Source organism: Acomys russatus, chromosome 25, assembly GCF_903995435.1.
Source record: "Acomys russatus chromosome 25, mAcoRus1.1, whole genome shotgun sequence".
In the NCBI taxonomy this organism is placed as follows: Eukaryota; Metazoa; Chordata; class Mammalia; order Rodentia; family Muridae; genus Acomys; species Acomys russatus.
Genome location: NC_067161.1, coordinates 50,222,870 through 50,248,060, shown reverse-complemented (window position 1 = coordinate 50,248,060; position 25,191 = coordinate 50,222,870). Strand labels below are relative to the sequence as shown.

The window sequence follows — 25,191 nt, the reverse complement described above, 5'->3', positions numbered from 1 at the left end:
CCGGGAGGCCTCTCGACGAATATCCGCCTCTGGTCAATAGGTTGGGATCGTCATCTTGTTTGCTTGTGCATATTCAACGAAAAGCTGAATATTCATGAGGGAGGGCGGGCCCGCCACGCCCTCTTCCCCCCTTTTCTCCCCCCCCCCTCCCCCGCCCCGGAACACACTCCGGGGGCCCCGCCTTTGTTCCCGCCGCGTAGAACAAACCATTTTCCAGGTGGGGGGGGGCGGGGAGGGAGCGTTAGCAAGACACCGTAGCCGGAAATGAGCTTGAACCCAAGTAAAGGTGACCTAACTTTATCTCCGACTTTTGTAAGTCGTCAGCTTTGGAGTGCACGGGAAGTCGGGGAAGGAAGGCGGCAGGGCCAGGAAAAGAAAAAAAAAATCCTCCTCTCTTCCTCCTCCTCCTGTCACGTCGAAAGAACACCCAACCAGGGAGCCGGAGCCCGGCGGTCAACAACTCCCGGCTCGCGCGCGCGCACTGCCCCCCCCTGCGGGCCGGGGCTGGCGGCCCCGTAGCGCAAGGGAGGGCGGGAAAGGAAGGGGCGGGGCACAAGGGCGAGTCTATAAAAGGCGTCATTCAGCCCCTTCTCGCCTCAGAAGCGCCGAGAGCGCGACCGGGACGGTTGGAGAAGAAGGTGGCTCCCGGAAGGGGGAGAGACAAACTGCCATACCCTCCGCCGTTCGGGATCGCGGTTACTTATTTATTCGTTACCCCGCTTTTTCTTCTTCCTTCCCCTCCCAAAACCTCCCTTCCTCCTTTCTTTTGTTTCCTTTTTTTTTTTTTTTGGGTGGGGGGGAGCCGAGGAATCTCCGGAAAGGGAGGAAAGGCTTTCTCTCCGGCCCTTCCCGTCCCCCCCCCTCCTCCCTTCCCCCTCCTCGGGCCTTTCCCTCCCTTCCCCGGGAGCTCTTTCCTGCTGGCCGCCCAGACGGGTTCTGAGCGCTTAGCCGGCGGTGGCGCAGGCTTTTTGTAGCGAGGTTTGCGCCTGCGCAGCGCGCCTACCTCACCATGCACGGGGGCGGCCCCCCCTCCGGGGACAGCGCATGCCCGCTGCGCACCATCAAGAGAGTGCAGTTCGGAGTCCTGAGCCCGGATGAGTTGGTAAGCTGCTCGTGCGCCCGCGCTGCCTCCCGCTGGCGCTCGGGGTGGAGGGGCCGGTGTCGCGCGGGGGTCCCGCCTCGTGTTGTAGTCTGAGACGGGTGCTTGGCTGGACGGAGGAGGCGATTCCGTACTTTAGAGTTGCTGCGGCTCAGCGAGCCGTAGTTGAAAGTTTGTACTCAGGACGTGGATTCTCAAGGTTTTTGGTGTTTTGTTTTTCCTTCCTCCTCCAAAAACTACCGAGCACCCTGCTATGTGACAGTCACCAGGCACCAGGAACACACAACAAGGGCCCCTACCTTCTAGAATACCATAAAAAGTCACTGGAATCGAAGGGTGTCAGGGTTTGAAGACCTCTCAGAGGAGGTGACACTGCCCTGACTAATGAAGAGCATCGGGCATCTAAGCCGTAGATTCTGGGGCGTGGGCTTATTTTTAGGTGAAGGAAACATGTTATGGAACTGAGGAAGAGTAAGCTTGCATCCTAGAGACTGACAATCCAGTGTAGGGGCAGGAGTCTGCGTGGGGGGGGGGGGCGGGGAGTGTTAGGGGTATGCTGAGGACGCTTGGGACATTGTAGAGGGTGTTAGAGAGTGGACTTCTATTTTCAGTAGGAAACCACCGGGTAATTATAAACAGAATGACAGCAGTTTTTATCCACATGCGCATAGAGCAGCTCTGTAAAGAACTGCTGGGAAGTAGATGAGGACGGACAGGAGAGCGACCAGAGAAGGGGGAGTCCCAGGGGATAGCTTTCGGAGACTTGACCTCTGCCTCCTGAAGGAACAGGGAATAGAATGGAGTTAAGTGGCTGTGTTTCTAGACGAAGACAGTTCTGTTGGGGTAAAGGCTCAACTATGATAGAACTCAAAAAAACAGGAAAAAACCCTACATCTGGTAAGACCTCACAGACCACCACAGAATAAATTCAATATAACTATTCCAACAATGTAATAGAACATCAGAAACCACAGGCTTTTATGGGAGAGGTGCCAGAACACAAAGCCTCACATTAATAAATTAAATAAAGGTAAATTTTATGGTGAGCGTACAGTAAGCTAAGCACTGTACAGGAAGGAAGCAGATAATGAGCCACTTTTGTTTACCAGAGGCTCTGTTGACAGAACTAAAAAAACATAAATTGGTAAACAATTTGTAGTGTGAAGGACAGGGTATGATTTTTCAGCATTTGTTTTGTCTTTTTTGTTTTGCTTTCCAAACAGGGCCTCTTTCTTTGTAGTCCTGGCTGCCCAGGAACTTACATTGTAGACCAGGCTGGAATTTTTTAAATTTTCGCTTGGGCTCAAAGTCAGCCTTTCCTGTACCTGCTAGGCAGGTGCTCCAACCACGTGGCCACGTGAATCTCCAGCTCTTGGTATCTTGAAACAGAATCTTGATGTTCAGTTCAGGCCGCCCTGGAAATGGGGATCCTTCTGCCTCGCCTTCCTGAGTGCGAGAGCGTAAGTGTGCAGCACCACACCTGGCTCTCTTAGACTCCCCCAACACACACAAAAGGTTTATAGGGGAAGCTGGGGGTGGTGCTTTAATTCCAGCACCCAGAGGGCAGAGTCAGGCAGATCCCTGTGAGTTCGAGGCCAGCCTGGTTTATGGAGCTAGGTTCAGGACAGCCAAGACTACACAGAGAAACCCTGTCTCAAAAAAACGAAAAAGAAAAAAAAAAACATGTAGGGCAGATGAAATGGCTCAACAGTTACCAGTTGCTCTTGTAGAGGACTCAAGTTCAATTCCCAAAACCGAGTAGTGGCTCACAGCTATTTATAACTCCAGAGCTACAGGATCTGACACCTTCTGACCTCTGTGGACACTATGCGCTTGGAGCACAGACATACAAAGCAGGCAAAACACGAATACACATAAAATTAAAGGATAATTTTAAGCATGGCTTGGTTTTGTACTCCTTTAATCCCAGCACTTGGGGAGGCAGAGGCAGGTGGATCTCTTATGGGTTCAAGGCCAGCCTGGTCTACAAAGGGAGCCCAGGACAGCCAGGGCTACACAGAGAAACCCTGTTTCGGAAACCAAAACAACCCAAAAAAAGGTCTATGCATTTGGTTATGTGGGTGCAGGTGTTTGTGGAGGTCAGCAGTGGAGTTGGAGATAATATGCTGATGAGCCACCAAGTGTGGGCTCTGGTTCTCTGTCCTGCACTAAGTGCTCTTAACTGCTGAGCCGTTTCTGCAGCTCCAGTGAGATGTGGTAATGACACACAAAGCCAGGCGGCCAGGCAGTGGTGGCGCACGCCTTTCATCCCAGCACTGGGGAGGCAGAGGCAGGCGCATCTCTGTGAGTTCAAGGCCAGCCTGGTCTACAAAGTGAGTCTAGGACAATCAAGGCTACACAGAGAGACACTGTCTTGAAAAAAAAGAAAGGGCTGGAGAGATGGCTCAGAGGTTAAGAACACTGACTGGTGTTTGATGCCTTTAATTCTAGCACTCTAGAGAGAGGAGGGAGGATCTCTGCCAAGGCTGCGTTTAGTGATACTGTCTCAAAAAAACAAAACCCGAATCCTGCACTATAGAACACTGGATAAAGGTTGTGAATAGACAGCAGCAGAACAAATGTTCGTTCAGTTAAGAGTTTGGTTCATTAAGGGTCCTCCCTTCAGTCCTCGACTGAACAAAACAGCTTCCTAATAGCAGGTTAAAAGAGTCTCCTAGTCTGATAGGAAAAATACTGAGGAAGTAGGCATGCTTATGCATTATTGATGGAAGAGTAAATTGGCATAAGATTTTGGAGGTCATTCAATCTTTAGTATATGTGTCTCTTGACCCAGCACTATACTAATTTTGTTGTTGTTGTTTGTTTTGTTAGAGTTTCTCTGTAGCCCTGGCTGTCCTGCGGCTCATTTGTAGACCAGGCTGGCTTCAGTCTCACAGAGATCTGCCTTCCTTTGCCCTCTGCCTCAGTCCTCCTGAAGCTGTAGAAATCTTTTGATCATAATTTTTAGATTTATTTTATGCGTATGGATGTTTTGCCAGCATGTGTGTATGTACACTACATGTGTGCCTGGTGCTTGAGAGAAGCGGGCATTGGATCCCCTAATTGGAGTTACAGAAAATTATGAGCAAACATGTTGGTGCTGGGTTCTCTCTAAGAGCAACAAGTGCTCTTTACCACTCAGCCATCTCTAGCCTCTATTGCTTTTCTTTTGCCATTCTGACCTGCTTATCTGTTAACACAGCAAGTTTATTCTTGCTCCAGGGGCTGTTTAAATTGTCTCTGCTGCTTAGAATAACACTGCCCAGACCTCTTAGGTGCCTCCTTTTCTGTCTGTGTTGAGATGCCTGCCCTCACCATGGTGTCCTTATTCTGTGACACTTACCTGTTGTTCTACTTTAATAGCCTGTCACTCTTGGAGGATTAATTTTTTTTTGACATCTTGTTCTCTATAGAATGCCGTTACTCAGCATTTCAAGTAGTTCCTGGTACTGACTGGCATATAGTTAAAATTATTTGGGTAAATGAATTTTAACATTAATTGAAAATGACAACTGTGGAGCTGGGTGCGCTGGCGCACGCCTTTAATCCCAGCACTTGGGAGGCAGAGGCAGGTGAACTCTGTGTTTGGGGCCAGCCTGGTCTACAAATGAGTCCAGGACAACCAGGGCAGTTACACAGAGAAACCCTGTCTCGAGGGGGGGAAAGGACAATTGTGAGTCACCTGAATATTTAATAATAGGAACCCTTCTAGAATAACTTAGATCCTATCTTTCGAATAGAACAAGACTGTCCTAAAATTCTGAATCCAGTGTTCCCAAACTGCTGTCACATTTGAGGCACTGTAGCAAAGTCACAGGCACAGCATTGTTCTGCGCTCTGGAGAGAAGCACAGGTACACATGGTTCACTTTCAACATTAGGTGGCGCTGGATCCCTTTGAATGACATGTGCTTGTGAAGCTGAGTTGGTTTTTGTTTGGTTTGGCTTCCTTTTTTTCCCCTTTGTAGTTATGTGTGTATGTGTGTGTACTAGGGCAGGTGCTTACAGAGATCAGAGGCATCTGACCCCCTAGAGCTGTATTCAGGTTCTTTGCCAATTAAAAAAAAGGTTTGGGGTGTGTGTGTATGCCGTGTTATGTGGGGGTGCTTGAAGAGGCCAGAAGAGGTGTTGAACCCCTGGAGCTAGCATTACAGATGGTTGTGAGCCGCCAGACAGAGGTGCTAGGAACTGAACTCCAGCCGTCTGCAAGAGCAATGTGTGGGTTTGGTTTGGTTTGGTTTTTGAGACAGAGTTTCTCTGTGTAACCCTGGCTGTCCTGAAACTCACTCTATAGACCAGGCTGGCCTCAAATTCAGGGATCTGCTGCCTCTGCCTCCTGAGTGCTGGGATTACAGGCAGTAAAACTATTCTTAATTCATTATTTATTTAGACAAGGTCTCTATTTAGGCCCAGGCTGGCCTCTTTCTGAGATGACAGGCACATGTCACCACTCCTGGCTCTATTTTAATGAGTTAAATACTCTTCAGCTTGTTTGTTTGTTTCAGATGGCTACTGTTTGCTAAGAAATAAATATTTTTGTTTGTTGGTTTTTTAAGACAGGGTTTCTCTGTATAGCCTTGGCTGTCCTGGACTCGCTTTGTAGACCAGGCTGGCCTTGAACTCACAGCGATCCACCTGCCTCTGCCTCCCGGGTGCTGGGATTAAAGGCATGCGCCATTATGCCTTGTATTTTACCTCTTTTAAAATATGCAGCACCTGGAGCTAGAGTGGCTAACTGCTAAGGAGCTGGCTGCACAGGCATAGGTACCTAGCGGCGTGTGACACTGGTGTGGAGGTGTGCTCCTGCAATCCCAGCAGCGGGACATAGACAGGAGGCTCTCTGGGGCTGGCTGCCTAGTCAGTCTAGCCACATTGGGAAGCTCCAGGTTCAGTGAGAGCCTGATTTTGAGGGAATTACACTGTTCTTTTTTTTTTTTTTTTTTTTTTTTTTTTTTTGGTTTGGTTTTTCCAGACAAGGTTTCTCTGTGTAGCCTTGGCTGTCCTGGACTCTGTAGACCAGGCAGATCACTGTGAGTTCGAGGCCAGCCTGGTCTACAAAGCAGGTCCAGGACAGCCAAGGCTACACAGAGAAACCCCGTCTTAAAAAACCAATAACAATTTTTTTAAAAATGCATGCTGCCACAGGCTAAAGAGATGGTTCGGTGGTTAAGAGCACTGCCTACTGGACCTAGGTTTAGTTCCCAGCACCCACATGGCAGCAGCTTACACCACCTTAACTCCAGTTCCAGGGAGTCCAGTGCTCTCTTCTGGCCTCCTCTGGCATCAGGCACACATTCAGTATGCATGCACGCGCACACACACAGAACACACAAACATAAGAATACATCTTTTGGAGGGGAAAAGTCTGCTAGACATGGTGGCAGTGCTTGTAAGTTCAAGGCTGGCCTCGTCTAAACTGCTGGTTCCTGACCATTTAGAGCTACACAGACTCTTTCTTTTGGGAGGCAGAGGCTGGGGGATCATTGTGAGTTCAAAGCCAGCCTAGTCTACAAAGCCAAGTTCAGGACAGCCCACGTAACACAGAGAAACTCTGTCTTAAAAAAACAAAACAGCCGGTGTGGTGGCGCACTCCTTTAATCCCAGCACTTGGGAGGCAGAGGCAGGCGATCGCTGTGAGTTCAAGGCCATCCTGGTCTACAAAGCAAGTCCAGGACAGCCAAGGCTACACAGAGAAACCCTGTCTGGGGGGCGGGGGGAGATAAGGCTAATATAGAGTGAGCCAAGACTCTGCTTCCTGACTGCAGACACAGTGTGACCAGCTGCTTCACACTCTTGCCACCATACCTTTGTCTGTGATTCCCTCAACGCTTAAAAACAAAACAAAAAACCCAACAACTTAAAAGAAGAATTGGAAGGCTGGAGAAATGGCTCAGAGTTCAGTTCCCAGCAACCACATGGTGGCTCACAGCCATCTCTGATAAGATCTGGTGCCCTCTTCTGGTGTGCAGGCAAAACACTATTCTCTCTCTCTCTCTCTCTCTCTCTCTCTCTAGATAGATAGATAGATAGATAGATAGATATAGATAAAATTTTTTTTTTAAGAGGAATTGGAAAGGATAGCTGGGTCTTAAACAAATGAAAAACTTTACTCAAAGTGTGTGTGTATTGGGGTAAGACCAGAGGGATTGGGAGGTAGCTTTGTTGTAGTTGAAGTGTAAATGTGTAAGAATATAGCAAATCTGTGAAGTGAGTTGAAATCCAAAGATAGGAGGACCAGGCCCTGTGTGTTTGATACAGGCAGAGTGAAGAGAATGAGGTCTTAGTGAGCACGTGCAGCTGCTGCTGGTGCTGGTTTGTGTTTTTCCTGTGGCCTGGGGTAACACATAAAAGAAAGGACACACGCACGCTGTCTGGTCATGGTGGTACGTGCCCAGCACTTTAGAGGCAGGAGATGACAGATTCTGGGAGGGGATGGGGCAAGGCTACTTAGCAAGGTGCCATTGTCTCTGCTATCTGGGGGGGGGGGGGGCAGTGGAATGAGTCTGTTTAGGACTAGAGTCTTGGGTTTAATTTCTGCTGACTGTTTGAGACTGAAGGCTTGGGTAAATAACTTCTTGCAATGTCAAGTTTTGGGTATCTAAGAGATAGCAGTTCATTTCTAGGAGGTCAGTGGTTAGGATTAGAGAAACTACTTTTGTCTGTATCTTGGAGTTAACACTCAGTGAAGTTTTTATTAGATTCTTAGAGCTTTATATTTCTAGAAGCTGTGGACCAAAGCCTAATTTGAAAGTCTAGCTTTCTTTGTGAGAGGATACTCAAGGTTGCCTTGACCACCGTAGTTACTTCCAAGCCAAGAACATGGCTTTGACAGAGTGCTCGTCGTAGCATGCTTGTGGCCCTGGGCTTGCCAGGACTACATCCTCCTCCCCATATGTACAGATGAACAGAAAAGGACCGTGTCTGCAGAGCTTAGGAGGCAGAGGCAGGTGGACCTCTGTGAGTTCGAGGCCAGCCTGATCGTACGAAGTGAGTCCAGAACAGCCAAGGCTACACAAAGAAACCCTGTCTCAAAAAAGAGAGGGAGAGGGGAGACACTGAATCTGATGTGCCTTGTTTCTTCTCAGAGTGGAGATCTCTTGACAGCACACTTGGGCTCTCAGACACAGTGCAGGTACAGAGAGGGTCCTCCAGGGGATCAGATAATCATGGCCTGATTTCAGCTCGGGAGAAGAAGACAACCTCTTGAAGCAGCTTACATCTCTTTTATGTTAAATCTTGTGGCTGTCAATGTGAAATGGAATTTAACCCAGAGAGACAGCTGGGATTCCGGTGCTAGCTACAGGCAGGTGGGTTGGGCGTAGTGGTGCGTGTATAACCTTAGCTTTTGGAAGAAAAGCAGGATCATTTTTGAATTTGAGGCCAGCATGGACTACATATAGCAAGACTGTCTGAGAACAAAACACTAGAGGTAGGTGTAGAGCAAAGGCTCGTGTCTGTTAGGAACACAGGAACACACACAGTGGCTGGAACGTGCTTTTGGGATGTGTTACTCGAGTTTAGTGTTGTTTTAACTGTGCTGACATTCCCATTTCATACCTGGTCAAACAAGTGTTTGGTATTGTCTTAGGCCTTAGTACAGAGTTCTAGCTCTGCAGACTAGGAATCCTACTTAGTTGGTACTGGCTTTTCTTTTCTGCAGAAGCGGATGTCTGTGACAGAGGGTGGTATCAAATACCCAGAGACAACGGAGGGAGGTCGCCCCAAGCTTGGGGGACTAATGGATCCAAGGCAGGGGGTGATTGAGCGAACTGGCCGCTGCCAAACATGTGCAGGTAAGTGCAGGGTCATAGGAGTCCCTGATGGCATAGTTGTAGGTCCTTAAAGCCAGGAGTGGGTGGATACCTAAAAACCTAGTCTCCTAGCGGGGCAGTGGTGGGCACACCTCTAATCCCAGCACTTGGGAGACAAAGCCAGGTGAACCTCTGAGTTCAAAGCCAGCCAGGTCTACAGACAAAGTTCCAGGATAGCTGGGGCTACACAGAAAAACCCTATCTTGGAAACAAACAAACAAACAAACACTCTAGTCTCTTCAGGGCCGGTGGGAGCTTTGAAGAAAGCGTCAGGTGTTTGTTTCCACAGGAAACATGACCGAGTGTCCTGGCCATTTTGGCCACATCGAACTGGCCAAGCCTGTGTTTCATGTGGGCTTTCTGGTGAAGACAATGAAAGTTTTGCGCTGTGTCTGCTTCTTCTGCTCCAAACTGCTTGTAGATTCTGTGAGTGGGGCACTGGCGTCCAGTCTGGGAGTGTGGTTGCCTTAGGCAGGTGAGGGGAAGCTCCAGTTGACCCTGCTCTGTTCTTTCCCCAGAACAACCCAAAGATTAAGGACATCCTGGCCAAATCTAAGGGGCAGCCCAAGAAACGCCTTACACATGTCTATGACCTTTGCAAGGGCAAAAACATCTGCGAAGGCGGAGAAGAGATGGACAACAAATTTGGTGTGGAGCAGCCTGAGGGTGATGAAGATCTGACCAAAGAGAAGGTGACAGGGACTGGCTAACCCTGGGAAAGAGAAGGTGACAGGGACTGGCTAAGACTGGGAAAGAGAAGGTGACAGGGACTGGCTGAGACTGGGAAAGAGAAGGTGACAGGGACTGGCTAAGACTGGGAAAGGAGCTTTGGAAAATTCAGTGAAGTGACGCTGAGTTGTGGACTCTCATGGTGGGTGTGGCAGGAATGGCCGGGGCTGGGCTCTGATGCTCCTCTCCTCCTGGAAGGGCCACGGTGGCTGTGGGCGCTACCAGCCCCGGATCCGGCGCTCCGGCCTGGAGCTGTATGCCGAGTGGAAGCACGTGAACGAGGACTCTCAGGAGAAGAAGATCTTGCTGAGTCCAGAGCGGGTGCACGAAATCTTCAAACGCATCTCAGATGAGGAGTGCTTTGTGCTGGGCATGGAGCCTCGCTACGCCCGGCCTGAGTGGATGATCGTCACCGTGCTGCCTGTGCCGCCTCTCTCTGTGCGGCCTGCTGTGGTGATGCAGGGCTCTGCCAGAAACCAGGTCAGCTGCTCTAGGACTCTGCACTGGGCATCTGGGAAAGGAGCGTGTGACTAGAGGATGATTGCACGCACCTGGGCGTGGCGTGCATGAAGGGCAGGTGGGCTCGTCTGAGTGTGAAAATATGCTGCCACTTGATAGTTGTGTAACCTTTGAAGACACCCTTACCATGGTCCCCGGGAAGGTGAAGGGTTTCCACCGTGTGCCAGTCACGGTGGCCTGACTGTGGCGAGTTCTTACCTCAGGACGACCTGACTCACAAGCTGGCTGACATCGTGAAGATCAACAACCAGCTGCGGCGGAACGAGCAGAATGGCGCTGCTGCCCACGTCATCGCAGAGGACGTGAAGCTCCTCCAGTTCCACGTGGCCACCATGGTGGATAACGAGCTGCCCGGCCTACCCCGGGTGCGTCTGCACACGCCTGCCCCTGTGGATTGGAGCCAGGGTGGGGGCCGAAACTCTGGAGGAAAGCCCAGTGCTGACTGCCTGGGTTCCCTTCCTATGTTTTCTTGTAGGCCATGCAGAAGTCTGGCCGTCCCCTCAAGTCCCTGAAGCAACGGTTGAAGGGCAAGGAAGGACGGGTCCGAGGGAATCTGATGGGCAAGCGCGTGGACTTCTCAGCCCGCACTGTCATCACCCCCGACCCTAACCTGTCCATTGACCAAGTCGGTGTGCCTCGCTCCATCGCTGCCAACATGACCTTTGCAGAGATCGTCACTCCCTTCAACATTGACAGGTGTGCTGTGCTCAAGCCAGCAGGTCGGGTGGGACGCGTGCTGTCAGAAGCTCACTCGCAGCGTGGAGTGAAGCAGTGACACACTGAAGTTTATAAGTTTGGCATCTGCTTGGGGCTGTGGAATGAAGGAGGGAGTGCATGCTTTTTGGAAAGTATTTTGCTGATTTCATACTTCTTTCCGTCCTAGACTTCAGGAATTAGTTCGCAGAGGGAACAGCCAGTATCCAGGAGCCAAGTACATCATTCGAGACAATGGAGACCGAATTGACTTGCGTTTCCATCCTAAGCCCAGCGACCTGCACCTGCAGACTGGCTATAAGGTGTGTGGCAGGCCAAGGCCAGCCTGAGCCAGAGCGGGAAACTGCCTATAGGACGACGGGCTGGCCTAGACTGGAGCTTGTTGAGTGGGAGGTGGAAGTTGAGGTGTCATGGGGGTTTGTTGGAGATAGGTTTTCACCATATACCCCGGGCTGACCTGGGACTGGCAGACTTTACGTTCCTGTCCCTCCTGCCTTAGGGTCCTTAGTGTTGGTGTGTGCCTCTGTGATGCTGGGTGCTTTTTGTTTTAAAGGGTTGTGCTGACCCAGTTGTGTTGGCAGCCCTGATACCAGAATGGGATTATATCGGCAAGTGTGTGGTAGGGGAGAGAGCATGGATGTTGGTGGTTACTACATTTTATTATCCATGGTGACCTGGTGATGGACCAGGCTGTACCGAGGGGGCATTTGATTCACTTTTCAGTGAAAAAAAAATCACAGCATCATCTCTTCCGGTCTACAAGAGATTCTAGGTCCACTGTCATTTCATCCCTAGTGTGACTCCTTCACTGAGCCCTTTTCTGTACCTCGCCTCTCTAGGTGGAACGGCACATGTGTGATGGGGACATTGTTATCTTCAATCGCCAGCCAACTTTGCACAAAATGTCCATGATGGGACATCGGGTCCGCATCCTCCCCTGGTCTACTTTTCGCTTGAATCTTAGGTCAGTTCCCTACCTAAGGGAATCATGCTGAGCTGAGAACAGGCCAAGCAATCCATTAAATGTCCCTGAAACACAGTCCCAACTCTGAGTTCTTTCTCTCTTTGGCTACAGTGTGACAACTCCATACAATGCAGACTTTGATGGGGATGAGATGAATTTGCACCTACCGCAGTCTCTGGAGACACGAGCAGAGATCCAGGAGTTGGCCATGGTGCCGAGAATGATTGTCACCCCCCAAAGCAATCGGCCTGTCATGGGTATTGTGCAGGACACACTCACGGCAGTGCGCAAATTCACCAAGAGAGACGTCTTCCTGGAGCGGGTGTGTGATCCGAACAGAAACCATCTTGGGTGGGCAAGGGGGTTTTAGAGTATGAAAGAGCCAGAGAAGGAGAGGCGCGGTGTTTTCCTTTAATTTCAGGTATTATGTGTAAAATAAAGATGAGGGGAAAGTATGTCCTTGTTAAATTTTTACAATTTCTATATTTTTTTTTAATTTTCTAATTATTAAAAGAAGAATAAGGTCTTACTATTCCCCCCCCCCCACCCCCCGACAGGGTTTCTCTGTGTGGCTTTGACTGTCCTGGACTCGCTTTGTAGACCAAGCTGGCCTAGAACTTACAGAGATCCTCCTGCCTCTGCCTCCCGAGTGCTGGGGTTAGAGGCGTGCCACCACGCTCGGGCTGGTCTTACTATTACAATATTTTGTTTTTAACTAGAAATTTAGAAGACACTTCTAGCACCCTTTTGCTCCACAAATCTGGCTTTCCTCAATGGATAGGACACCTCCTGAGATAAATGGAACACACAGTCTGACCTCCCCACTCTTCTTTTTTCCTTGTTTACCTCACAGGGTGAAGTGATGAACCTCTTAATGTTTCTGTCCACGTGGGATGGGAAAGTCCCACAGCCTGCTATCCTCAAGCCCCGGCCCCTGTGGACAGGCAAGCAGATCTTCTCCCTCATCATCCCTGGCCACATCAATTGTATCCGTACCCACAGCACCCATCCCGACGATGAAGACAGTGGCCCTTACAAGCACATCTCTCCTGGAGACACCAAAGTAAGGCTTGGCTTCTGGGTACATACAGCAAGGACTTGGACATGGGAATGAGAGCAAAACTTTGAGTGAATGCTTGTCCACAGGTGGTAGTGGAGAATGGGGAGCTTATCATGGGCATCCTTTGTAAGAAGTCCCTGGGCACGTCGGCAGGCTCACTGGTCCACATCTCCTACCTAGAGATGGGCCATGACATCACCCGCCTCTTCTACTCCAACATCCAGACTGTCATTAACAACTGGCTCCTCATCGAGGGCAAGTACAGCAAGTGCTCCAGATCACACCTCAGTCTTCTTCCCCTCACTCACTGTTTATCCTTTTTTGTTCACACTGTCCTCAAGATTAGCTAGGAGCCCAAAAGGGATTGTTGCTAATGCTTTTTTCCTCCCTAGGTCACACCATTGGCATTGGGGACTCCATTGCTGACTCCAAGACTTACCAGGACATTCAGAACACTATTAAGAAGGCTAAACAGGATGTAATAGAGGTGAGAAGGAAGGCTGGGCAGAAGAGTTTTCCTAGGGATGTGAGCTTAACAAGAGCAAAACAGGTTTAGAGAGAAAAGGGGAAAGAGACTCCAGTGTGACAGTGAGAACTCTCTCCAGGTCATCGAGAAGGCTCATAACAATGAGCTAGAACCCACCCCGGGAAACACGTTGCGTCAGACATTCGAGAATCAAGTAAATCGTATTCTCAACGATGCTCGAGATAAAACTGGCTCCTCTGCACAGAAATCACTGTCTGAATACAACAACTTCAAGTCTATGGTGGTGTCTGGAGCTAAAGGTTCCAAGATCAACATCTCCCAGGTAAGAAGCTTTATTTTTCCAGACACGTGGCCCACAGCAGAGTCTGTAAGTAGTGGGAAGGTGGTGTGTGTGTGTGTGTTTTGGTGTGAGAGAGGATTCCCCACCCCCACCACTGCAGCATTGGGTCTTCAGACAAGGTCCACTCACATGTAAAAGGCCTTCTTTAATTTTTAAATTTATTTTTATTTATTTATTCCCCTCCCAGGTCATCGCTGTTGTCGGGCAGCAGAACGTGGAGGGCAAACGGATCCCATTTGGATTTAAGCATCGGACTCTTCCTCACTTTATCAAAGATGATTATGGTCCTGAGAGCCGAGGCTTTGTTGAAAACTCGTACTTAGCTGGTCTCACACCCACTGAGTTCTTCTTCCATGCCATGGGCGGACGAGAGGGTCTCATTGACACAGCTGTTAAGACTGCCGAGACTGGTGAGGCCTTCTCGGAGCACGTGTGGGCATGGGGTGGGGGCTTCTTGGTCTAAAGGTCTCTGTTCCCAAGGTAAATGTGCTCCCTGCACCTCTGAGCATCTGAGCCCCTTTCTCAGGGTACATCCAGCGAAGGCTGATCAAGTCCATGGAGTCAGTGATGGTGAAGTACGATGCGACTGTGCGGAATTCCATCAACCAGGTGGTCCAGCTGCGCTACGGAGAGGACGGCCTGGCAGGCGAGAGCGTTGAGTTCCAGAATCTGGCTACACTTAAACCTTCTAACAAAGCTTTTGAGAAGAAGTAAGAAAGTGTGCAAACAGACGATTCACACCATGTCTCTGTTTAAGATTCTTGCTCTAAAGCCGTTACCAGTGGTCTGTTCACATTTGGAAACCACACTATGTCCTGTGTTGGTGAGAACACAGTCCACGTGTCCCCTGATTTCACCCCTTGTCGCTCCAGATTCCGATTTGATTACACCAATGAGAGGGCCCTGCGGCGCACTCTTCAGGAGGATCTGGTAAAGGATGTGCTGAGCAACGCCCACATACAGAATGAGCTGGAGCGGGAATTTGAGCGGATGCGTGAGGATCGGGAAGTGCTCAGGGTCATCTTCCCAACTGGTGACAGCAAGGTACATGTAAAGAGGGAGGGCTAGCTAGAGGGGCCCTGCTGTTGGATGGTCATCCTGAGTGACAGCTCTCCCTTCAATCCCTCCTCCATCAGGTGGTCCTCCCCTGTAACCTTCTGCGGATGATCTGGAATGCTCAGAAAATCTTTCACATCAACCCTCGTCTCCCCTCTGACCTGCACCCCATCAAAGTGGTAGAGGGTAAGTAAATGGAAAAGAAAGAAAGAAAAAGGAAAGGAAAGAAGAGGACATGACTGCTCCTGGTGTGGTGGAGGAGGATGTTTATATAGACAAAAGGGAGAGCACAGCCAGGGGCTGACGCATGGGGAGAGTCCAGAGTGGACGTGACCCTGAACACGTGAGGAGAGGGGAGCCAGGTGCAGCAGCCAGGGGGCCAAAGGTTTAAAAGGAGCAGGTAGCAAAAATGTTTGGATTATATAGGGAAGGGCAGCCCAGCCCTTGGGCTGGAAAAGTTTAGGGTAAGGGAGCTGGGTATGCTAGCCAGGAGAGCCCTGTAACAGGTAGAGACTGAGGGGTGCTAGGAGAACCTGGAGGCCTGGTCCACTTTGAATGTGTTGAATAGGCACCTCAGCCTTTTGAGGCTCAGCTGTAAGTAGTGCTTGCTTTGCTGTCTGCAGACTAGGCTGGAGGACTGGAGTCTGCTGTATTGTGGTCTGATGGTCTCTTTACCCCTCACTGGGCAGGAGTCAAGGAGCTGAGCAAGAAGTTGGTGATTGTGAATGGGGATGACCCGCTGAGTCGGCAGGCGCAGGAGAACGCCACGCTGCTCTTCAACATCCACCTGAGATCCACGCTGTGCTCTCGGCGCATGGCTGAGGAGTTTCGGCTGAGCGGAGAGGCCTTTGACTGGCTGCTTGGGGAGATAGAGTCCAAGTTCAACCAAGCCATTGTGAGTGCTATGCTTCTCCTTAGCCTTGATTTATTTAGTTAGTTAGTGGTTTCTTTGTTGTTGTTGTTTGTTTGTCATAGCAACATTAAAAATGAGGAGGGCCTAGCATGGTGGCGCACGCCTTTAATCTCAGCACTTGGGAGGCAGAGGCAGGTGGATGTCTGAGTTCGAGGCCAGCCTGGTCTACAAAGCGAGTCCAGGACGGCCAAGGCTACACAGAGAAACCCTGCATGGTGGTGGTGGTGGTGGTGATAGGCAATGGAGAGATGGCCCAGTGGTTTAGAGCGCTTATTACTCTTGCAGAGGACATGGATTCCATTTTAGACCTACCTAATAGCCCAAAACAATCTGAAACTCCAGTTCTAGGGATCCATTGCCCTTATCTGACCCACTGTGGCCACCAGCCACATACAGGATGCATATAAATATATACAGGCAAAGATTTATACACATTAAATATATCTTTTAAATATTTAGATAATAAAAGTTGAAAGAAAAATTTAATTTTTGATATACTCTGAATCTGAGATAAATCTGGTGTTGCACGTTAATTAAAAGTGCATGGGGGAGGTTGGGGGAGTGGTGCACGCCTTTAATCCCAGCACTCGGGAGGCAGAGGCAGGTGGACTGCTGTAAGTTCAAGGCCAGCCTCGTTACAAAGTGAGTCCAGGACAGCCAAGGCTACACAGAGAAACCTTGCCTCTACAAAACAAAAAAGTACATGCTGGAGAGATGGCTCAGAGGTATAAGAGCACTGACTGTTCCTCCAGAGGTCCTGAGTTCAATTCCCAGCACCCACATGGTGGCTCACAACCATCTGTAATGAGATCTGGCGCCCTCTTCTGGAGTGCAGGCCCACATGCAGTCAGAACATTGCATACATAATACGTTTTGGGAAAGGGGGTCGGGGGAGGTTCGAGACAGGGTTTCTCTGTAGCCCTGACTGTCTTGGAATTCACTTTGTAGACCAGGCTGGCCTTATCCACCTGCCTCTGCCTCCCAAGTGCTGGGATTAAAGGCTACACCACCACTGCCCAGGCTAATATTTTTAGAAGTGCATATGGGGTGGGGTGGGCCTTTAACTCCAGCACAAGGGTACAGAAGCAGGTGGAGCTCTGTAAGTTCAAGGCCACCCTTGCCAGGGCTATACAGAGAAACCCTGTCTCAGAAAACCAGAAAGAGAATGAATTAAATGGAAAGAAGCCTCCGTGTTTGGATTGGAAAACTCTAATGTTGTTAAATATCTCTAGTCCCCAGAGTGAGGTACAGCCTCAGCGCAGGTCTTACCAAAGTCCCAGTGCGCTTTTGAGGGAGAAGGTTACAGCTTGATCCTAACAAAATCAACATGGAAATACGGAAGACCCAGAAACAAAATAATGTTTGAAAGAGAGACAACAAAGCTGATGTGATAGCTCAGTAGATAAAGGTGCTTGTCATTAAGCCTGATGACCTGTGATGGAAAGAGAGCACTTCTGTGAGTTGTCCTCTGACCTCACACATGTGCCGTGGCAGGCATGGGCCACACATGCACACATGTAGGCATCATGGAGACTATAGATATGGACGAGAGAGGTGGCTCTGTGGTTTACAACACCGGCTACTTTCCCAAAGGACCCAAGTTCAATTCACAGCACCTACATGGTAATTTAACTCCAGTCATAGGATCTGATACCCTCTTCTGGCCTCTGTAGAAACCAGAATATACATGCAGGCAAAAGACCATACACATAAATTCAATTTCTTTAGACACACAAAATGGATTTGGCATGTTATAGTAACTTTTCTGCAGCATAGCCCAAAGCGATAGGTTATAAAACCCCATCCCCTGTGGAGGAAATAATTGAGTAAGATGAGGTTTTGTGTGGTTTTTCCTTTGCTACACTCATCTTTTGCAAGTTCCATAATGACTAACAAATAGGCTCACCCTGACTGCATCCCATAACTTGCAAGATAGGCTTTGTCTAATGCCAGCTTTTCCATAGGCCCATCCTGGAGAGATGGTGGGAGCTCTGGCTGCTCAGTCTCTTGGAGAACCTGCCACTCAGATGACCCTGAACACTTTCCACTACGCTGGTGTGTCTGCCAAGAATGTGACACTGGGTGTACCTCGGCTTAAGGAGCTCATCAACATTTCCAAGAAGCCAAAGACCCCTTCACTCACTGTCTTCCTGTTAGGCCAATCTGCTCGAGATGCTGAGCGGGCCAAGGTAGGAGTCAGGAGAGTAGACCTCCTGACAAGAGGTGGGGACAGCTCTGCTTGAAGATTTTGTTAGAGCTTTTCAGGACTGCAGCGCCGTGTCATGAGTTGTCGTCTCTTCCTAGGACATTCTGTGTCGCCTGGAGCATACAACACTGAGGAAGGTGACTGCCAACACAGCCATCTACTATGACCCCAACCCTCAGAGCACAGTGGTGGCAGAAGATCAGGAGTGGGTGAACGTGTACTATGAGATGCCTGACTTTGATGTGGCCCGGATATCCCCCTGGCTGTTGCGTGTGGAGCTGGACCGGAAGCACATGACCGACCGGAAACTCACCATGGAACAGATTGCTGAAAAAATCAATGCCGGTGAGGCTGGGCAGGCACCCGCATGGATGTCCCACAGAGGTCCCTGCTCTCTCACGGTCCCTTCATTTGAGTCCTAAGAGCCCCCCGCGAACTCTGCTTTCCACAGGTCTCTGTTAGGATCCTAAACCCAACAGTGCTCCCTGTACTTAGTTCCCATCTCAATGTGTTTGGCTTTGGTTTGGGTGTGTGCGTGTGTACAGGCACTTGCACATCAGTGGCCAAAGGCTGGCATTGGCCGTGTCTTCCTCTCTGGCTGAACCTGGAACCCGTTGTTTTGTCTGGGCTGGATGACTGGCTGATGTGGTTGCACCAGTGAGTCTGTAGGAGCTATCCACCTGTTTTGTCTCCTCACATTCAGCACTGAGGTCACAGACACGTCCCCTCCACTCCCCACACTGCACTTGACTTGTACGTGAGTGCTCTGAACTCAGGTCCTAGTGCTTGCAGAGCAGGTACCTTTCATCCCAAAGCCATCGCCCTGGCCCTGTCCTTTGTACAGAGGTATCTGTGAGCATGGATAAGCCAACAGAACCCTCTGGGAAGTGACGTGAAGTGAACCTAGGAAACTGTGTGTGTGTGGTGGTCTTTCTCATGGAGGATCACTGTCCTACCAGGTTTTGGCGATGATTTGAACTGCATCTTCAATGATGACAATGCAGAAAAGCTGGTCCTTCGTATCCGCATTATGAACAGTGATGAGAACAAGATGCAGGAGGTAAGTGGGGACCCAGGGGCGATAAAATAAATCTTGTTTAGTGACCAAAAGCATTAAGATGTGAGAAGTATTGAAGGTCAGTCACACCCACCTAATACAGGTAAGGAAATGGTTAATAATGATTTTCAAAACGATCAGTTAAGAAAAAAATCTTTAAAATAAGGGGCTGGGCGTGGTGGTGCACGCCTTTAATCCCAGCACTCTGGAGGCAGAGGCAGGTGGATCACTGTGAGTTCAAGGCCAGCCTGGTCTACAAAGTGAGTCTAGAACAGCCAAAGCTATCACAGAGAAACCCTATCTTGAAAAACCAAAATAATAATAATAACAACAACAACAACCACACAGCATCCAAATAGACAACAGCATGCTTTGGGAAAGGGGTGCCAACAGCTCTGCCCTTCGCTCTCCACCCAGAGCTCCTGCGTAGACTTCAGCCTTGGGGCAGATGGGCAGCAGGAGGGTTTGTGTTCTTGGGAAATGGTATGTAGCAGACAAGGCTCCGCATGGCTAGTGACGTGGCCTTCAGAGACTGTACCCGTCTGCTGGTCTGGAGTAAGCTACACAGATCATAGATTCAGATTCCCTTGAACCTTACGTTGTTTGGTTTGGCTTGGTTTTTTGTTGCTTTCTCTTTCGGTTTTGTTCTTTTGAGTCAGGTTCTGACCATATACCCCATTAGCCCAGGTAAATCATGGTCCTCCTGCCTTACACTTCTGAGGAAGTGCTGTGATTACAAGTGTGTGCCATCTGCAGTTTAGCTAGTTCTGGTTTTAGCTATTCCAAGTCAAGAAGGTGGGAGCATAGAAAGCATGACTTTGGAGAGAGCTGTGGCTGGGAAGATAAAGGAAGGAAAGCCCAAATTGTAAGAAAGAAGTCTGAGCCAGGTATGGTGAGGCACGCCTTTAATCCCAGCACTTGGGAGGCAGAGGCAGGTGGATCGCTGTGAGTTTGAGGCCGGCCTGGTCTACAGAGTGAGCCCAGGACAGTCAAGGCTACACAGAGAAACCCTGTCTCAGAAAAACCAAAAAAAAGAAAAGAAAACAATCCAAAGGGCTTCTTAAGAGCTGGAGAGACACTGGCTGCTCTTCCAGAGGTCCTGTGGTCAATACCCAGCAACCACATGGTGGCTCACAACCATCTATAATGTGATCTGATGCCCTCTTCTGGGCTATAGGTGTACATACAGATGGAGCATTCATAAACATAAAGTAGATAAATCTTTAAAAAATAATACTAGTTTAGCTGGGCCCAGTGCTCTCATGGAGGTGGAGGCAGGAGGATTGCTGTGAGTTTCTTCAATTCCACTGCTTGAGATGTGGGGCAGGAGAATCTGTAGCCTCAGCTCCATGAGTTCCTGTTTCAAAACAAATTTTCAAAAAGAGGATGGCTAGGTTTTAAAGAGTTTGCTCAGCAGTTAAGACTCATTTCTGCTGGGCGGTAGTGGCCCATACCTATAATCCCAGTAGGAGGATCTCTGTGAGTTTGACGCCAGCCTGGTCTATAAATGGAGTCCAGGACAGCCAAGGCTACACAGGGAAACCCTATCTCTTTTTTTTTTTTTTTTTTTTTTTTTAATGTGCATTGGTATGGGGGCAAGGGTGTCAGATCCATTGGAACTGGAATTACAGACAGTTGTGAGCTGCCATGTGGGTGCTGGGAATTGATCCCGGGTCCAGCCCCGGGAAACCCTATCTCAAAAAACCAAAAACAAAAAAATTCATTTATTTATTTATTTTCTCAAGACAGAGTTTCTCTGTATAGCCCTGGCTATCCTAGAACTTGAAGGTCCGCCTGCCTCTGCCTCCCAATTGCTGGGATTAATAGTGTGTGCCACCTCGCCTCAAAACCCCCCCCCCCCCAGTTTAGTACTTGTTACTCTACTTTTTTTTATTTTGGGGGTGGTGGCTTGATTTTTCGAGTCAGGGTATCTCTGTAGCCCTGGCTGTCCTGGATTCACTTTGTAGACCAGGCTGGCTTCAAACTCACAGTGATCCACCTGCCTCTGCCTCCCAAGTGCTGAGATTAGAGGTGTGCGCCACCACCACCACGCCCAACTTACTTGTTACTCTTTCGGGGGACCCAGGTTCTGTTCCCGGTACATATATTATACACAGACATACACCCAAACAAAACACTCATAAGGTAAATATATAAATATTTTGAAAGTTATTTTTAAAACCTGAGTCTTAGTGGAGCCAACAAAGCAATTCTTTCTTGGGAGATTATAGTTTGGGAAGGACTGAGGGACCAGAGAGGTGCTAGGGTCACTGGCCTCACCTTTGTTGCAGGAGGAAGAAGTGGTGGACAAGATGGATGACGATGTTTTCCTGCGGTGCATTGAGTCTAACATGCTGACAGATATGACCCTGCAGGGAATTGAGCAGATCAGCAAGGTTGGCATCAGAACCCCCATCCACCCTGTGACCGGATGGATGCCCTCCTACCTGTGCCCTTGCTCAGCCTGACTGGAGCTCACCTTGTCTCTCCAGGTGTACATGCACTTGCCTCAGACAGACAACAAGAAGAAGATCATCATCACAGAAGACGGGGAGTTCAAGGCCCTGCAAGAGTGGATCCTGGAGACGGACGGTGTGAGCCTGATGCGGGTGCTGAGCGAGAAGGATGTGGACCCTGTGCGCACCACGTCCAATGACATCGTGGAGATCTTCACGGTGAGGCCACAGTGCGTGATGCCTGAACGGACTTCCATGCTGAGGCTTCCTCTCTGAATCCACTTTTTAGTCTAGGATGGACTGACCCCAGGTATCCTCCCTGCCAGTCTGCAAAGTGACAGGGTCAGGGTTGACTCTTTCAACTCCATGGCAGGTGCTGGGCATTGAGGCAGTGCGGAAGGCTCTGGAGCGAGAACTGTACCATGTCATCTCCTTTGATGGTTCCTATGTCAATTACCGGCATTTGGCTCTCCTGTGTGACACTATGACATGCCGTGGCCACTTGATGGCCATCACTCGTCATGGAGTCAACCGCCAGGACACTGGACCCCTCATGAAGTGCTCGTTCGAGGAAACGGTAATGGTGGTCTTTCCCCCTGGGTTCAGGAAGGGTGTAGTCCTTCCCCTAGTCTTAAACTCTCAGTAATCCTCCTGCCTCAGTCTTCGGAGGACTTTGCATGCCCAGCTGCTAATGACAGTTTTGTTTTATCATTATTATCATGTTTGTGTGCATGAAGCAGGGTTTTACTATGTACCCCTCACTGAAACTCCCTGTGTAGACCAGGCTGGCTTTGAACTCAGAAAGATCCTTCTGTCTCTGTCTCCCAGTGGTGGGATTAAATACATGAGCCACCCTTCCCAGCTTAGTAAAGGCAGATTCTGAGTCAGCCGAGAGAGGGAGCTGTGTCAGGGTAGGGAATGTGCAGGCCATGGGCACTGCCCTCTGCTAACTGTGGGTGCTGTGGTGTGTAGGGGATTGATATGTCTTCTGGTTGTTCAGGTGGATGTCCTCATGGAAGCAGCTGCCCATGGGGAGAGTGACCCCATGAAGGGGGTCTCTGAGAACATCATGCTGGGCCAGCTCGCTCCAGCTGGCACTGGCTGTTTTGACCTCCTGCTTGATGCTGAGAAGTGCAAATATGGCATGGAGATCCCCACCAACATCCCTGGTCTGGGAGCTGCTGGACGTGAGTCTGGGGGCTTCAGCTGTGTAGGACTGGCTGGGTCTGTGGAGGATGGGTAGGGTAGCCATGCAAGGGAAGATGCTATTAGTCCCTGAGTGCTGTTCCTTATGAATTATTCTCGGTTTCTTTGCAGCTACTGGCATGTTCTTTGGCTCTGCACCCAGCCCAATGGGAGGACTATCTCCTGCAATGACACCGTGGAACCAGGGCGCAACCCCAGCCTACGGAGCCTGGTCCCCAAGTGTTGGTGAGTAGCCTAGTCCAGGGAAAGTCTTGTCTTGGCAGGTTGTGGGGCTGGGGAAGGTCTACTTGAACTCCAGCTTATGCCACCTGTTCTTCCTTTCAGGGAGTGGGATGACCCCAGGAGCAGCTGGCTTCTCTCCCAGTGCTGCATCTGATGCCAGTGGCTTCAGCCCCGGTTACTCCCCTGCATGGTCTCCCACACCAGGCTCTCCAGGCTCCCCTGGACCCTCAAGCCCATACATCCCCTCACCAGGTGAGCTGCTGTGCCCATTTCCGCCTCACTCCTATGCCAGGCTCTCCATCACTTACCTCCCTTTTTGTCTTTTCCCCTATAGGTGGTGCTATGTCTCCCAGCTACTCACCAACATCACCTGCGTATGAGCCACGCTCCCCTGGAGGCTACACACCCCAGAGCCCCTCATACTCCCCTACTTCCCCTTCCTACTCCCCAACTTCTCCATCTTACTCTCCAACCAGTCCCAACTATAGCCCTACCTCACCTAGCTATTCGCCAACCTCGCCTAGCTACTCACCCACCTCTCCATCTTACTCGCCAACCTCGCCCAGCTACTCCCCAACATCTCCAAGCTATTCACCAACATCACCCAGCTACTCCCCAACTTCTCCCAGCTACTCCCCAACATCCCCCAGCTACTCCCCAACATCTCCTAGCTACTCCCCGACATCTCCCAGCTATTCCCCAACTTCGCCTAGCTATTCTCCCACCTCCCCCAGTTACTCCCCGACGTCTCCCAGCTATTCTCCAACATCTCCAAGCTACTCACCAACTTCTCCAAGTTACTCACCCACTAGCCCTAACTATTCTCCAACTAGTCCGAATTATACCCCAACGTCACCCAGCTACAGCCCAACATCACCTAGCTACTCACCTACCAGTCCAAACTACACACCAACCAGCCCTAACTACAGCCCAACCTCTCCAAGCTACTCCCCGACCTCACCGAGCTACTCCCCGACCTCACCAAGCTACTCCCCCTCAAGCCCACGGTACACACCACAGTCTCCAACATATACACCAAGCTCACCAAGCTACAGTCCCAGCTCACCGAGCTACAGCCCAACTTCACCCAAGTATACCCCAACGAGTCCTTCCTACAGTCCCAGCTCACCAGAGTACACCCCAACCTCTCCCAAGTACTCGCCTACAAGCCCTAAATATTCACCTACTTCTCCCAAATACTCTCCTACTAGCCCCACGTACTCACCTACCACCCCCAAATACTCCCCAACCTCTCCTACGTACTCACCAACCTCCCCAGTCTACACCCCAACGTCCCCCAAGTACTCACCTACTAGCCCCACCTACTCCCCCACCTCCCCCAAGTACTCGCCCACCAGCCCCACCTACTCCCCCACCTCCCCCAAGGGCTCCACCTACTCCCCCACGTCTCCTGGCTACTCGCCTACGAGCCCCACCTACAGCCTCACCAGCCCGGCCATCAGCCCAGATGACAGCGATGAGGACAACTGAGAGTGAGTGGGGCGCAGCAGCAGCAGGTTAGGGCGAGAGACCCTCAGTGCTTCCCGCCCTGTGCATAACCCGTGACACAGTCTTCTGGCTCCCACGTTTGGTCTTGTCCTCCATTCCTCCATCGGACTCACTGCAGGGTCTTGTTGCTCTACCAGTTCCCTGCCTGACCCCGCCGTGAAGGTCTTTGCGTGCCTGTGCCTTGACTACAGGCATTTTAACCTCGGAAGGTCAGTTCCTGCTTTGGGTCATAAATGTGATCTGGACGAACAAAGCTTAAGCTGCCTTTTGTCTGTTATTTTTTGAAATTTAAATAAAGTTTACTAATTTTGAGCAAAAGTCTATACGTGTACTGCTTAATTGGGGCTTCATGTGTGTGTGTGTTTTGCTTATGTGCCGAGTCTGCACACGCCTGCAGTGCTTTTGGAAGCCAAAAGAGGGTGTTGAAACCCTTTGGAACTAGACTTACAGGCTACTGTGAGCTGCTATGTGGATGCTGAGAATTGAACCAAGGAGCTCTGGAAGAGCAGCCAGTGCTGCTAACCTAACCATCTCTGTCTGAGTCTCTGTGCAGCCTCCAGCTCAGGCTCTCTGCCTCGGGAATGCTGAGGTTAAAAGTGGTGGCGCACGCCTGTACTCCCAGCAATCGGGAGGCAGAGGCAGGTGGATCACTGTGAGTTCTAGGCCAGCCTGGTCCACAAAGTGAGTCGAGAAACCCTGTCTCAATAAAAATTAAATTAAAAAAAAAAGGAGGGGCTGGAGAGATGATCAGTGATTAAGAGAGCCACCAGCTTTTCCGAAGGTCCTGAGTTCAATTCCCAGCAACCACATGGTGGCTCACAACCATCTATAATGTGATCTGATG

The 25,191-nt window shown here is 50.0% G+C and overlaps 2 protein-coding genes across 2 annotated transcripts in view; one reads left to right on the top strand and one right to left on the bottom strand.

Moving 5' to 3' along the window:
- Positions 1 to 14,144, bottom strand: part of Gps2 (G protein pathway suppressor 2) — a 177,628-nt gene extending 163,484 nt beyond the window's left edge. Inside the window, exon 1 of the mRNA XM_051167492.1 lies at positions 14,138 to 14,144. The gene's annotated coding sequence lies outside the window, so the exon portion shown is untranslated. The remainder of the gene's footprint in view (positions 1 to 14,137) is intronic.
- On the top strand, positions 586 to 24,362 carry Polr2a (RNA polymerase II subunit A). The gene is made up of 29 exons (XM_051167481.1): positions 586 to 1,102; positions 8,759 to 8,891; positions 9,199 to 9,335; positions 9,428 to 9,601; positions 9,837 to 10,118; positions 10,361 to 10,522; positions 10,633 to 10,853; positions 11,041 to 11,173; positions 11,711 to 11,835; positions 11,947 to 12,157; positions 12,689 to 12,898; positions 12,982 to 13,150; positions 13,288 to 13,382; positions 13,501 to 13,704; positions 13,910 to 14,132; positions 14,249 to 14,432; positions 14,595 to 14,766; positions 14,859 to 14,964; positions 15,468 to 15,673; positions 17,656 to 17,880; positions 17,996 to 18,242; positions 18,857 to 18,957; positions 21,246 to 21,350; positions 21,447 to 21,629; positions 21,784 to 21,987; positions 22,411 to 22,597; positions 22,728 to 22,841; positions 22,941 to 23,090; positions 23,173 to 24,362. Exons 1-29 carry the CDS (start codon positions 1,010 to 1,012, stop codon positions 24,327 to 24,329), a joined length of 5,913 nt encoding a protein of 1,970 aa, XP_051023438.1. The 5' UTR covers positions 586 to 1,009; the 3' UTR covers positions 24,330 to 24,362.
- The last annotated feature ends 829 nt before the right edge of the window (positions 24,363 to 25,191 follow it).

Bases quoted from the DNA above. Each gene is read 5' to 3' on its own strand.
- Polr2a (XM_051167481.1), top strand. From the start codon at position 1,010: ATGCACGGGGGCGGCCCCCCCTCCGGGGACAGCGCATGCCCGCTGCGC. The intron at 1,103-8,758 runs GTAAGCTGCTCG...TCTTTTCTGCAG, and splicing joins TCCTGAGCCCGGATGAGTTG to AAGCGGATGTCTGTGACAGA. The intron at 23,091-23,172 runs GTGAGCTGCTGT...TTTCCCCTATAG, and splicing joins CCCATACATCCCCTCACCAG to GTGGTGCTATGTCTCCCAGC.